Below are 15055 nucleotides of genomic sequence, written 5' to 3'. Positions count from 1 at the left end.
GTATACTTTAATATGTTTATTATATATGTGAGTTTTCTCTTGCACGAATGACTTTTTCATGTTCTTTTCTCATTTTTTTTGGAAAGAATAGCCTATTTATTTTTTTTTTAAATTACGTATTTATTTGAAAGCTAAGGAGAGTGAGGGAGAGACAGAAAGAGAGAGAGACAGAACCTTCCATCCGCGGGTTCACTTTCCAGGTGGCCACAACAGCCAGGACGGGACCAGGCTGAAGCCAGGAGTCAGGAGTTTCTTCCAGGTTTCCCTCGTGGGTTGTAGGGACCCAGGTACTTTGGCCATCTTCCACTGTTTTTCACAGGCCATGAGCAGGGAGCTGGATTAAAAGTGGAGCAGCCATGATTGGAACTGGCGCCCATATGGGATGCTGACTTGGCAGGTGGTGGTGTTACCCACTATGCCACAATGCTGGCCCCAGAATTGCCTATTTCTTACGAATTTGTAAATTTTGATAATGTTCATCCTGTTATCTACATAGGAAATATCTTTTCCCGGTTTAATGCTCATCTTTCAATTTAGATTGATGAGTTTAGGCACGTCAGTATATTCAATTTTGAGGTAGGCAAACATGTCAGTCATTTCTTCTGTGGTTTGTGCTTATTTGGAGTATTCTTTAGGAAATAATTACCTATATCAAGGTAATTTGCTCTATATTTATTGCTAAATTTTTGCTTTCTACATCAAGCTTCTGGTTCACAGAGCTCATTTTTCCTCATTAACGAGGCTGAAATTTAATCTTCTATGTTTTTCCCAATATGGAAAGTCAATTGTCTTAATACCATGTATTATTAGTCGTTTTCTCCTACTGATTTAGATCATTACTGGTATCACACACTACATTCTCACATTTTGATTATGATGCCAGGGCCAACATTCTGTTCCATGGTTTTTCTTTTCTTTTTAAAAAGATTTATTTATTTAAGACAGAGTTAGAGAGAGAGAGGGAGACACACACACACACACACACAGAAAAAGAGAGAGAGAGAGATCTTCCATCTGTTGGGTCACTCCCCAAATGCCTACAATGGCTAGGGCTTGGCTAGACCAAAGCCAAGAGCCTGGAGCTTTTTCCGGGTCTCCTACATTGGTGCAGGGTCTCAAGCACTTGGGCCATCTTCCATTGCTTTTCCAGGTGCATTAGCAGAGAACTGGATTGGAAGTAGAGCAGTTGGGACTTGAACTGGTGCACATATGGGGTGTCACTGTTGCAGATGGTGGCTTAACCTGCTACACTAGCCCCTCACTGGTTTTTCTATGGCACCAAAGCCAAGCTGTTTTAATTAACTTTATTTTTAAAATTAAAAAATGCTTCCCAATTTATTCTTCATTCTAAATTATTTTGTTATATTTTGACTTTTATTTTTCTTTCTGAATTTTTTAAACTAAATAAAAAAAAAAAAAGACAAAAGGAGCTGGTGTTGTGGGGCAGCAGGTTAAGGTGTTTGTGATACTGGCGACCCATGTGGAAATTCTGGTTCAAGTGCTGGCTGCTCTGCTTCTGAAGCAGCTCCCTGTTAATGTGCCTGGAAGAGCAGCGGAAGATGGCCCAAGTATTTGGGCCCGTGCCATCCATGTGGGACACCAGGATGGAGTTTCTGGCTCCCAGTTTCAGCCTGGCCCAGACCTAGCTGTTATAGCCATTTGGGAAGTGAACCAAAGGATGGTAGGTATCTCTCACCCTCTCTCTATTGCTCTGCCTTTCAAATAAATAAATAAATAAATATATTGAAAGACAATATACACACAGAAAAGTACATAAATCATAAATTTATGTTTTTATAAATCATCAGAATATAAACATACACAGGGGCTGTTTTTCAAGAATAGTAAATTTCTTGTGGACAGCATAGAGTTGGGTCTTCTTTTTTATTTTTATACATTTGGTCAGTCTATGTCTTTTAGTTGGGGAATTTAATCTGTTTACGTACAAGGTTACTATTTTTTTAAAAGATTTATTTATTTATTTGAAAGTCAGAGTTACACAGAGAGAGGAGAGGCAGAGAGAGAGAGGTCTTCCATCCACTGGTTCACTCCCCAGATGGCCACAATGGCCAGAGCTGTGCTGATCTGAAGCCAGGAGCTTCTTCTGGGTCTCCCACATGGGTGCAGGGGCCCAAGGACTTGGGCCATCTTCTATTGCTTTCCCAGGCCATAGCAGAGAGCTGGATCAGAAGAGGAGCAGCCGGGACTATAACTGGTGCCCATATGGGATGCTGGTGCTTCAGGCCAGGGTGTTAACCCGCTGTACCACAGCGCTGGCCCCTCAAGGTTACTATTAACAGATAAGAATTTATTCATACCACTTCACTAATTGTTCTCTGATTGCTTTGTATATTTATTCTTTTCTTCTGATCTTATTGCTTATCTTGTTGGTGTTGTGGTCTTCTATAGAGATAAAGTTTGATTCTTTTCTCTTTTCCATTTGTGTGTCTGTTTTACCAGGGAATTTTATCCTTTTGTGTGTTTTCATGATAATGGTAATAGTCTTTTCACTTCCAGACAAAGGACTCCCTTAAATATTCCTTGTAAGACTGATCTAGTTCTGATGAATTCCCTCCATTTTTGCTTGTCTTGGGAAGTATTTTATCTGTTCTTCAATACTGAAAGACAACTTTTCCGGGTATAGTATTCTTGATTGGCAGGTTTTTTTCTTTCAAGATTTTGAATATATTATCCATTCTCTTCTGTGCTATCAGGTTTCAGTTGAGAAATCTGCTATTATTTTAATGGAGATTTCCTCATCTGTGACTTGACACTTTCTCATTTGTAGAATTCTCTCTTTGTCTTTGACTTTTGATAATTGGAGTAAATGCCTTGGGCAGGGTCTTTTCTGGTGAACCTACTGGAACTTCTTTGAATTTCCTAGATCCAGGTAGCCATTTCTCTGTCAAAATGTGGACCTCCAGCTCCTGACTCCAACTCTCTGCTAATGTGCATCCTGGTACACAGCAGTATGGCTTTGTGATTGGATCCCTGCCACCAGCTGGGACACCTGGAGTGAGTTCCCAGTTCCCAGCTTTGATCAGGCCCAGTCTGGGCCATTTCAGGCATTTGGGTAGTGAACCAGTAGGTGAGAGCTATCATTTTGCTCTTGCTCTTTCTGCCTTTCAAATAAATTTAAAATTTTTTAAATATGTATTTTTAATTTAAATATGAGGGTACTTTGAAATGTTCATAGAGGGGCTGGCACTGTGGCGTAAAGGGTAAAGCCACTGCCTGCAGTGTGGGCATCCCATATGGGCACTAGTTCGAGTCCCAGCTGCTCCATTTCCAATCCAGCTCTCTGCAATGGCCTGGGAAAGCAGTAGAGGATGGCACAAGTCCCTGGGCCCCTGCACCCACATGGGAAGACCCGAGAGAAGCTCTCAGCTCCTGGCTTCGGATCAGCGCAGCTCCGGCTGTTGTGGCCAACTGGGGAGTAGGCCAGTGGATGGATGACCTCTCTCTCTCTCTCTGCCTCACCTTCTCTGTCTGTGTAACTCTAACTTTCAAATAAATAAATGTTTATAGAAAACATGCATTAGGAGAAAAGTAAACATAAATTTCAAAAAATTTGCACCGACATACACTTATCATTTAATTACATTTTTTCCACAAACTTTCTTGAAATATCCTCATAGATATATCCAGATTGCTTTACAATTAGTTTTACAAATATAATATACTATTGATTCATTTTTCACCAGAATTTTTTTAAAGATTTATCTTATTTATTTGGAAGGTAGAGTTACTGAGAGAGGGAGGAGGGGGAGAAAGAGAGAGATCTTTCATCTGCTGGTTCATTCCCAAAATGGCTGCAATGGTTTAGAGCTGGGGCAGGCTGAAGCCAGGAGCCAGGAGCCTCCTCCAGGTCTCCCACATGGGTGCAAGGGCCTATCTTCCAGTGCCTTTTTTTTTTTTTAAATTTATTTGACAGGTAGAGTTATAGACAGTGAGAGAGAGAGAGACAGAGAGAAAGGTCTTCCTTCCGTTGGTTCACTCCCCAAATGGCTGCTACGGTCAGCGCTGCGCCAATCTGAAGGCAGGAGCCAGGTACTTCCTCCTGGTCTCCCATGCGGGTGCAGGGCCCAAGCACTTGGGCCATCCTCCACTGCCCTCCCAGGCCACAGCAGAGAGCTGGACTGGAAGAGGAACAACCAGGACTAGAACCCAGTGCCCATGTGGAATGCCGGCACTGCAGGCGGAGGATTAACCAAGTGAGCCATGGCGTCGGCCCCTCCAGTGCCTTTTTAAGTGCATTATCAGAGAGCTGGATCAGAAGTAGATCAGGTGGGACTTGGACCAGAGTTCTTATGGGATACTGGCATCACAGGTAGCAGCTTAACCCACTGTGTCATGATGCCAGCCCCAACCAGGAATTTTTGAGAAAATGTTTTTCTTTTATTCCTTTAAAATATTCTTCTCTATCTGTTGAGTATACAGTGATTCTATGAATTGCATGTTCATATACCTTGCCTATTTTTCTTTGGGTGCTTATATAGTTTCCTATCATCACCATTAAAGGGAACATCTAGTTTAGTGCAGCCATAGTACTTGTTGACTCCAAGTGTGGTGCACAGAATTCTTCCCATTGAGTAATCTAGAGGTTTTGTTTTGGTATTTGCTGGTCATGCTCGTGGTTCTCCTGTTCCAACCCCAAATGTATTCCTAGGAGTGTTTTCAGAATCTTATAGCTATCATCTCTGCATGCCTACTCACACCTACTCCACTTCATACACATGTGTTTAGGAATACTTATCACCTTCCTCTGACCACAGGAGTGTTTGTGTGCACATGCAGGTCTGTTGCCTACCCCTATGTTCTGCAGCTGCTACACTTCCTCTTTAGTGGCATTTTGGATTCAGGACTTCCTACGAAGCTTGCAGTCTCTGGGCTATGTGAAAGAAATGAGTGCCTGCTATTCTTCATTTTCCCTTCACAATATCTGGAATTCCCAAGAGTGTCTATGGAGTTGCTCTCAACCTTTAACACTGACTGGGTCTAGGGATGGGGACCAGGTGCTCATCCTGACTTAGGGACCCAGACAGCCTCTAACCTTTAGTCATATCCTCTTACAACCTCCTCCTCTTATCAACTGGTCCCAATTTCCCAGTGATAGAAAACTGCTTTGCTATCATATTTTGCATTCTTCCTTACTATATTATTCTTTATCCTTTCTTAAGAGCCTGGAATTTCATCTTAAAGTCCAGGCTTCAAAACTCTTGTCTCATCCTGGTTAAAAATATTCATCCAGCAACTCAATTAACTTCTTCATTCTATACATTATCCATCATCTTTCTAATATGAGCATAAAACTACTGTTTGAATGTTGGGCAGGAAAACAAAGAACACAAACAAGATTCAGTTAATTCGTAAATACTGTCCCATCATGTTTGCTATTGCACATAAGTAAAAATGGACAATAGAAAACAGCTGTCCTCCAGACACTGTACCAGGTAGCAAATTCTTGATGCTGATGTCAGGCAATTTTTTTAAAAGATTTATTTTATTTATTTGAAAGGCAGAGTTACATGGGCCGGGGGTGGGGGAGAAAGATCTTCCATCTGCTGGTTCACTACCCAAATGGCTGCAATGGCCAGGACTGGGCCAGGCAAAGCCAAGAGCCAGTAGCCTCTCTGGGTCTCCCATGGAAGTGCAGGGGCCCAAGAACTTGGGCCTGCTCCCTCTGACTTCCCAGGCACATTAGCAGGGAGCTGGATCAGAAGAGGAGCAGCCAGCTCTTGAACTGGTGCCCATATGGGATGCCAGCCTTACAGGTGGTGGATTAACCCCCTACACTGCAACGCTGGCCCCTTCACCCAAGATTTACAGTGAGCTCTGTTAAAAGAAGCAGTATGCAAGGAGGACTGCTGAAAGGCACAAAGGTATTTCAGACTATGTTCCTGATTTAAGTAAAATTAGCAGGGATCTGAGAGCCTGGTCCGCAATATATTGGTTCCTGTAAGAATTGCTTTTTTGAATTGCAGTTTTGCTTACACTTAAGGTGACTATAAGAAACTGCTTAAGAAATTCATTGTTTCATCAATCACATGTTCATCATAAAGGATGCTCACTTTGTCTTAAAATGACTTCTTGCCAAGAAAGTCTTGGCTATTCTTTGAACCCCAAATTTGTGTACTTCTTCCTAGCACCATTCTATATTTATCTTATAAACATCACCAATAGTGTGCTTAGTCATTCATTTTTTTACATTCTCTGCCAGGAAACTTAGATTCAGACTTGTAGAAAACCCACAACAAATATTTAGGTCACTGTGGCACGCATCTGTCAAATAAATTAAAAAAAAAAAAAAAAGGAAATACTTTCAGGGCTGGCGTTGTGATGTAGTGGGTAAAGTCACTGTCTTTGATGCTGGCATCCTGTATGGACACCAGTTCGTTTCCTGGCTGTATCATTTTCCTTTATTATTATTATTATTATTATTATTTGGACAGAGTGGACAGTGAGAGAGAGACAGAGAGAAAGGTCTTCCTTTGCCATTGGTTCACCCTCCAATGGCCGCCGCGGCCGGTGCGCTGCGGCCGGTGCACCGTGCTGATCCAAAGGCAGGAGCCAGGTGCTTCTCCTGGTCTCCCATGGGGTGTAGGGCCCAAGCACTTGGGCCATCCTCCACTGCACTCCCGGGCCACAGCAGAGAGCTGGCCTGGAAGAGGGGCAACCGGGACAGAATCCGGCGCCCCGACCGGGACTAGAACCCGGTGTGCCGGCTCCGCTAGGCGGAGGATTAGCCTGTTGAGCCACGGCGCCGGCCTATTATTATTATTATTATTATTATTATTATTTTGACAGGGAGAGTTAGACAGTGAGAGAGAGACAGAGAGAAAGTAGTCTTCCTTCCATTGGTTCATTCCCCAAATGGCTGCTATGGCAGGCGCTGCACCAATCTGAAGCCAGGAGCCAGGTGCTTCCTTCTGGTCTCCCATGCGGGTGCAGGGCCCAAGGACTTGGGCCATCCTCCACTGCCCTCCCGGGCCACAGCAGAGAGCTGGACTGGAAGAGGAGCAACAGGGACAGAATCCAGCACCCCAACCAGGACTAGAACCCCGGGTGCCGGCACCGCAGGTGGAGGATTAGCCTAGTGAGCTGTGGCGCCCGCCAGCTGTATCACTTTCAATCCAGCTCTCTGCTAATGGCCTTGGAAAAGCAGCCAAAAAAAAAAAAAAAAAAAAGATGGCCAAAGTGTTTGGGCCTCTCCCACTCATGTGGGCGACCCAGATGAAGCTCCTGGCTTCTGCCCCGTCCAGCATTGGTCATTGTGGCCATCTGGGGAGTGAACTAGCAGATGGACTATCTTTCTGTCTCTCCCTCTGGCTCTGTAAAGACTCTTTCAAAATAAACAAATACATTTTTCTGTTTTAAAGAAACAAATGATAAATCCTGAAATGCAGTGCCACTAAAGGTGTGATCTATAGGCTATCAATTTGTTATGAGCAAAGTACAAATATTGAAAATAACATCTAGAAAATTTTATAACAGTTTGAGAGAATAAATGACAATAAACCACACTGAATCTAGTTTACAATGTGAATTGCTTTGGATGTCATTCCTCCACTCACCACAATCCACTTTCATTGCAGATCAGCGAACAGAGTGGAAATCTGAACCACCACCTACAAACTGGTCTTTTGCAACAGACTGTTTGAGAGCAACGCTGTAACACTCCTGACCTACCTTCCCTCGGTCACAGTACAGGAAGAGTTCAGCAAATATCTGCCTCCGCATGTCAGCTTTTATGACCTCCCTGAATTCATCTGCACAGTGACAAAGGTGCTTCAGGAGTTCCTCAAACGTTTCACTTTTAAAGTCTGCAATGTGCGAAGAGATGTACTACAGAACAAAAGAGGATAAATGGTTAACTTAAAACTGTGCTCTTTATTTGGATTTTCCCCAAGAATTGGCCATGTGCGTATAACTATAAGGTCTGCAAATGTTTCCATATCATTTGCTTGTTATTTAAAGTATGTTCATGTTAGTGCTACTCTATAGATTCTGCTGCAGAGAGGTGACCAGTGTAGTCCCCATTATTATAACTTCTGGAACTAGATATTTTTCAAGCAATTTCTTGAACATATAAGCATTATACAAGGGAGACTATGAAATAGCTTCAGTCCTAAAATATTGCCTATAAACTAAAAAATTGGATGTAGTCTTTCTATTGGTATACGGCATGCAGGAGCATGTGTGTTTCAAGTGTGAAACACTTTGAGCATGTGTGTTTGCAGTGTGAAAGACTGGGATTGTGGGTAGTTGTCTTCTGATACTGCAGCGGGGTGTTTTGTCTGTGACTTTTTTTGGAAGTATAGGGACCGGGGGCAGTGCTGTGGCATGGCAGGGTTAAGTTGCCATCTGCAGTGCCAGCATCCCATATGGGTGCTGGTTTGAGTCCCAGCTGCTCCACTTCTGATCCAGCTACCTGCTAATGTGCCTGGGAAAGCACTGGAAGATGCGCCCACATGGGAGACTTGGATGAAGCTCCTGGCTCCTGGCTTTGTCCTGGCCCAGGCCTGGTAGTTGCAGCTACCTGGGGAGTAAACCAGCAGATGGAAGATCTCTCTCTCTCTCTCTCTCTCTCTTTCAAATAAATAAATAAATGTTTAAAAAAAGAAAGAAAGTGTAAGAGCTGAAAATATCTATGCTCTTGGACCACGTCTTTGATCCATGCTGAATAGATTCCCAGAAGTGAGACTTTCAGCATAGAAAGTAAATTCATCTGTGTGTTTTGTAGGTTTGATGTCAGGCTTGTAGCCTTTCGCACTCTCACTACTACTGTGAGTCATTATTTCTCCTCAGTCTCCCTTGTTGGTATGTATTGCTGTCTGGATTTTTGCCAGTTTTATAGGTGAGAAATAGTATATTCTTTTTAAAAAATTATTTATTTATTTGAAAGAGAGAGAATGAATGAATCTTCCATCTGCCGGTTCACTCCCTAAAATGGCTACAACAGCCAAGCTGGGCCAGGTTGAAGCCAGGAGCCAAGGGCTTCATCCTGGTCTCCCACGAGAGTGCAGGGACCCAAGTACTTGGGCCATCCTCTGCTTCTTTCCCAGGGAGCTGGATCAGAAATGGAGCTGCTGGGATTGAACCAGCATCCATGTGGGATACTGGTGTCACAGGTGGCGGCTTTACCCACTACATTACAACACCAGCCCCAGAACAGTATATTCTTGATCTATACCTCACTATAAGAGACACAAAATATCCTATGATAGAGAGAAATGATCAAGCACTGGAAGTGTTTCTATGGGGACTCCCCTTGAAGTGTTAGCCCAGCTCATAGTTAATGATGTCCTCCCTTACCCTAAGCAAAGAGGAAGATAAATTAGACTGTATGATCCCCGTTTCTACAGAGATAAATGATTGGGGAAGGCATTCAACCTAAGCAAGACCATTCAGATTCTTTCTACTGGGAACTGGGACTTAGGACTGAGGAATGGCCAGTTGGTTTCTGAGTAGGACTAGATTTGTGAATGTATCACAGAGGCAAAGCTCTATCTCTACTCTCTTGGAGCCTTCTACTGAAGCCTAGAATTAAATTGACATAAGGTAGATTAACAAGGGGGTAAATGTCACAGTATAGAAGGTTAAGCTGCCATGGTGACACCAGAATCCCATATTGGAGCACCGGTTCTAGTCCCAGCTACTCTGCTTCCAACTCAGTTTCGAGATAATGTGCCTAGGAAAGCAGTGGACGATAGCTCCAGGACTTAGGTCCCTGTCACCCGCGCAGGAGATCCAAATGGAGTTCCTAGCCCCTGGCTTCAGACTGGCCCAGCCCTGGCTGTTGCAGCCATTTGGGGAGTGAACTAGTGGATGGAAGAGCTCTCTCTCTGTCTCTCTGTCCCTCTTTCTGTTGCACTGCTTTTCAAATAAATAAATAAATAAATAAATCTTTAAAAAATAGACTAGCAAGAGAAAATTCATAGACAATTCATAGACATCTGCTGTGAGTTTTTTTTTTTTTTTTTTTTTTTTTTGACAGGCAGAGTGGACAGTGAGAGAGACAGAGACAGAGAGAAAGGTCTTCCTTTACCATTGGTTCACCCCCCCAATGGCACAATGGCTGACGCGCTGCGGCCGGTGCACTGCACTGATCCGAAGCCAGGAGCCATGCAGGTGTCCCATGCAGGTGCAGGACCCAAGCACTTGGGCCATCCTCCACTGCACTCCCGGGCCACAGCAGAGAGCTGGCCTGGAAGAGGAGCAACACGGCCTATTGAGCCGTGGCGCCGGCCTACTGTGAGTTTTATGTGACATGAGAGTCCTCATAAGTTTAGAATGTAGACTCAGGGATCCAAGATGACTAAAAAGAGGGAAGACACACTGATTTCAGCCATAGAAAGGTACCAGAAAAACAAAGGAAGGACCACGTTCCCAGGGGATTGCCCAAGAGAAATTTTCAGTGGGGAACGGACAGAACAGAACAGAGACTCACGGAGCAGCAAGGAGAAAGGACAGACATGCAGCAGCCATTGCATGCTGCTAGCGACTCCTGTAGCTGGAGCCTAGCTGGGAAATGCCATCTTCCCGTGACACTGTCGTTTTTTTTGTTTTGTTTTGTTTTTGACAGGCAGAGTTAGACAGTGAGAGAGAGACAGAGACAGAGACAGAGACAGAGAGAGACAGAGAGGAAGGTCTTCCTTTTCTGTTGGTTCACCCCTCAAATGGCTGCTATGGCCGGAACTACGCCAGTCCGAAGCCAGGAGCCAGGTGCTTCCTCCTGGTCTCCCATGGGGTGCAGGGCCCAAGCACTTGGGGCATCCTCCACTGCCTTCCTGGGCTACAGCAGAGAGCTGGACAGGAAGAGGAGCAACCGGCACAGAATCCGGCGCCCCAACCGGGACTAGAACCTTGTGTGCCGGTGCCGCAGGCAGAGGATTAGCCAAGAGAGCCGCGGCGCCTGCAACACTGTCGGTTTTGACTGAGAGAGAATCTCATTGACTTTGAGTCCAGCCAGGGGAGCCGGTGGGAAGCAGGACATTCACTTTACTTTGCGGAAGGAGACTGTTGTTTCCTTCCTCTCCCCCCACCCCCCCCCCCCCCCCCCCAGCTACAGACTCAGTTTCCTGAGATGGAGCTGCAACTGACCTCTGTCCTGACTTAGGGAATAGTAGCCTGCGTGCTCAAGGGACGGGGCAGCTCGCAGGGTGGAGAGTGGACCATCTGCACCCAGTGATTGTGGGAGTTCCGGCCATAGGACATGGAGCTAACAGACACAGGTTGTGGCTGGGTTTCTGGTCACCCTCCCAGTCCAACTCCAGAAACTCAGATCACCTTGAATGCTGGCAATAGATCTTGCAGAGGGCTCGGGAGTCACAGCTTGCATTCCTGAGTGGATTAGGTACACAGGTACTATGAGCTTACCCGGTGAATCAGCTGGGGCTGTGAACACAGGAGCCAGCATCAACAGCTCCTCCCCCTATTAACTGTAATTTGAGGAGCCCCACCATGCCCAACCTCTCTGTCACTCTGGATACTTGCCCCACCCACAAATCCCTGGCCCCACACACCTCTGGAACTGTGGTGTAAGACTCAGGGTTCCCACAAGCTACAAAGACACATTTCCAAGAACAAAGCTTTGAGAGGAGAGAATAACAAGTGATTCCCTAGATATGTAAAATTCAACGTAAAAATACAAGAAACGTGGATAAAGAAGGCAATATCTCTCCCCAAAAGGAACACAATGATGCATTAATAATCGACTGTGAAGATGGGGAGGTTGATGGAGTTCTTGAAAAGGAATTCGAAAGAATGATTATAAGATTACTTAAAAATGCAGAGGAACAGTTACATGAAATAAGGAAATCCACATATGACATGGATGAAAAATTCCAGAGACAGAAATATTGAAGAAAAGCCAAGCAGAAATATTAGAAATGAAGAATTCAGTAAGTCCAATAATAAATACAGTGGAAAGCTTTAACAACAGACTTGGTGAGTCAGAAGAAAGGATATCCAATGCAGAAAATAGGTTATTTGAAATATCTCAGTAAGACAAAAAACAATAAGAATAAAAATGAGAAAGACTGAAAATAGTGTTTGGAATCTATGATATACACTATCAAACAACCAAATATACAAGTCTTAGGAGTTCCTGAAGGTATAGGAAAAAAAAAAGAATGGCTTATAAAACATATTCAGTGTAATAATAGCAGAAAATGTCCCCAATTTGGAGAAAGATATAGATATCCAATATAGGAAGTGCATGGAAACCCAAACAGGAATGATCAGAAAAGATCTTCGCCACAACACATTATAGTCAAACTTTCAACATGCAGAAAAATACCCCAAAAGCATTCAAGAGAGAAATGCAAGATTACCTTTAAGGGATCTCCAATCAGATTGATGGCAAATTTCTCAACAGAAACCTTACAGTCCAGGAGAGAATGAAGAGATATAGTCCAAGTACAAAAAGAAGAAAACTGTCAACTCTAAATAATTTACATAGCAAAGATCTCATTCATAAATGAAGGGGAATTAAAGACCTTCCAAAACAAACAAAAATCAAAAGAACTTGTCATTATCCAGCCAGCCTTACAAATGATGCTTAAGGATTCACTACACAGAGAAACAGAAAAAGATAGTAGGTATCATGAAAGAGACAGAAAACCTCCTAGCAAATGAACAAAGGAGATTCAAAACAAAAAATAGTGATATTTGTGGGAAAATGGCAGGACTAAGTCACTAATAATCTTGAATGTAAATGGACTACACTCTCCAATTAAAAGACACAGTGTGGCTGAATGGATTAAAAACCGAAATTGCTCAGGCCAACATCGTGATGTAGCAGATAAACCTGCCACCTGCGATGCTGTCATCCTAAATGGGCATCAGTTCATGTTCCAGCTGCTTTACTTCCTATCCAGCTCACTGCTAATGTGGGGAAAGCAGCGGAAGATGGCCCAAGAGCTTGGGCTCTGCTACTCTAGTGGGAGAACAGGAAGAAGCTCCTGGCTCCCAGCTTCAGCCTGGCCCAGCACTGGCCATTAAGACCATCTGAGGATGAACCAGAGGATGGAAGATAAACCTACATGTCTTTACATTAAGTTAAACAGAGAGGCAATTGTGGGAAAGTAGCTAAATTATGTAGAGAGGCTAAAGGAAGATAATCAAAAAAAAAAAAAAAAAAAAAAAAAGGTCTGCTTGTACAGAATTCTCTGATCTGTTTGTACAGAATCCCAGGTGAAGAATGTTTGCTTTTTCCTGGTACAGGGAGGATATCTTTCACGTTGCAGTTTGAGTCTCCTATTTTCAGGAAGAAAAGAGAGATTAGAATGCCTTTTGTATATCTGCTATTTTTCAGGTGCCTTGAGCTTAAAGTAAATTTTTATGCCAGGGATGGCATATTCTGCTATCCTTGAAATATAAACTTGAGAATTGTTGGGTGGTCCTCCATCAATTGAGAATGCTGAGAAAGTCTATCCATAGACAGATGAAATAGCAGAGAGAAACAGAATCTTGAGGTTTTCTCCTCCTGAAGTCCTAGAATTTATGCATATTTCATTTTTAGCTACACTAGCTCAGGTTGGTTTCTAGTTCTTGTAATTAATATGTAATTAACCTGTTTTATTTTTAAAAATCCATTTTAACAATCTATTTCTAAAGAATAGTGCTTTTTCATTGACACACAACTTTTGAAGTTGATGTTTCATTTCTTCACTAATACCAACTAGGTAAATTTAGAATATACTATATTATGTAAGAAACATGATGGGCTTGAATCCATGTGAATGAGTCTTAAATCATTATTCAACTGGCACACAGCTATAAAGATGAAAATTTACAGAACGAGCTTTTCTGAATACTTAATTCTTTTAGGTGCCCCAGCAACTTAATTTCTATTATTCTTGATAGATCACTGAGTACAGTTAGGTTCTCTGCTGCCTGGAAAGCAGAACAGTATAAGAAGAACTCAAATTCTGGAGCCTATCTGGGTTCAAATGCTAGTTCCCACATTCCTTCATTTGTGAAATGCCATCACAGTTGTAGCGTCTCAGTACCTCAGGGTGAGACATGCAAAACCTTGAGCAGGTCATGTAGTAGATTCTCTACAGATATCACTCCTGTCTTCTCTTGAGGTGGATAAGAAATTGGTCAAGAAAGTTTTCCTTAAAAAATAAAATGATCCTTTCAGCTGATGTGCATCTTCAGACGGGGAAACCCAATGAGATCAATGATCATCAAAGCGTAAGCTATAGGCCACTGGTATCAATATCACACGAGCACTTACTAGAAATGCATGTGTTTGAGCGCCACGCCAGACTTATTGAGTCAGAGGCTCTGGGGCTGGGGCCCAGCAATCTGCATTTTAACTAGCCCTCCAGGTGATTCTGATGCTCACGGAAGTTTCAGAACCACTCCGCTACACGATCTGGGGTGCCTAGTCCTAATCAGTCTAGAATCCAATGATGCTGTTGGATCTTAGCGACCTTTTGCTTGAGTAGTTGGTACCTTTCTAAACTACTCATATGGTAGAATTACTAATTAAATGACAGTTTCTGGCAATATTGTGGCTCAATCCCCAAATACTGAAAAAAATTACTGACTTATGAGAATCATCATCCTGTTTTATATTAAGTGTTAGGCAGTTGACTTCAAAAGTCATCTGCATTTTCTGGCTCTGGAAATGCTATTAATCAAGAAACACTTGAAATGTTTCTCTGAGAGACACTTCAACATTCTGGATTTATAGCCTAAGACTTTACTGAGTGAGGGTATTCTGATCGTTCTGCTAAGTTTGGGCTATATGACCAGTTGCCAACACCAAGTACAAATCAAATTCCAAGTAGAACAATTGCAGATGTTTGTGTCTCTTGTGAAAACAGAAAAAAAGTGAAAGTACATGGGAATCTTTGCATTTTTATATCCTTCCAAGGAATGAATCAAAATGATTGCTTAGATTAATTTCAGAATATAATTAACTACTGATCTCTTTCAGGTTAGGAGTTCAGTGACCTATTTATTCAGCATTTAAATTGCAACATTTAAGTTGTCCTTATGCACTCTGTCTCAGTCTAATGAATTCCGGACTTTCGCTTTC

The 15055-nt window shown here is 42.9% G+C and overlaps 1 protein-coding gene across 5 annotated transcripts in view; it reads right to left on the bottom strand.

Moving 5' to 3' along the window:
- EFCAB5 (EF-hand calcium binding domain 5) overlaps positions 1-15055 on the bottom strand; it is a 139387-nt gene that overhangs the window by 49291 nt on the left and 75041 nt on the right. For 4 of the 5 annotated variants that reach the window (XM_070061150.1, XM_070061149.1, XM_070061151.1 and 1 more), the window contains one exon: positions 7690-7845. The exons of the other annotated variant lie outside the window; for it this stretch is intronic. In XM_070061150.1, coding sequence (XP_069917251.1) covers positions 7690-7845 — 156 coding nt within the window. The remainder of the gene's footprint in view (positions 1-7689; positions 7846-15055) is intronic. 5 annotated transcript variants of the gene reach the window in all.

The sequence above is a fragment of the Oryctolagus cuniculus genome, chromosome 17 (assembly GCF_964237555.1).
Source record: "Oryctolagus cuniculus chromosome 17, mOryCun1.1, whole genome shotgun sequence".
In the NCBI taxonomy this organism is placed as follows: domain Eukaryota; kingdom Metazoa; phylum Chordata; class Mammalia; order Lagomorpha; family Leporidae; genus Oryctolagus; species Oryctolagus cuniculus.
Note: the sequence above shows the minus strand (reverse complement) of the source record. Positions and strands in the feature narration are given on the sequence as shown.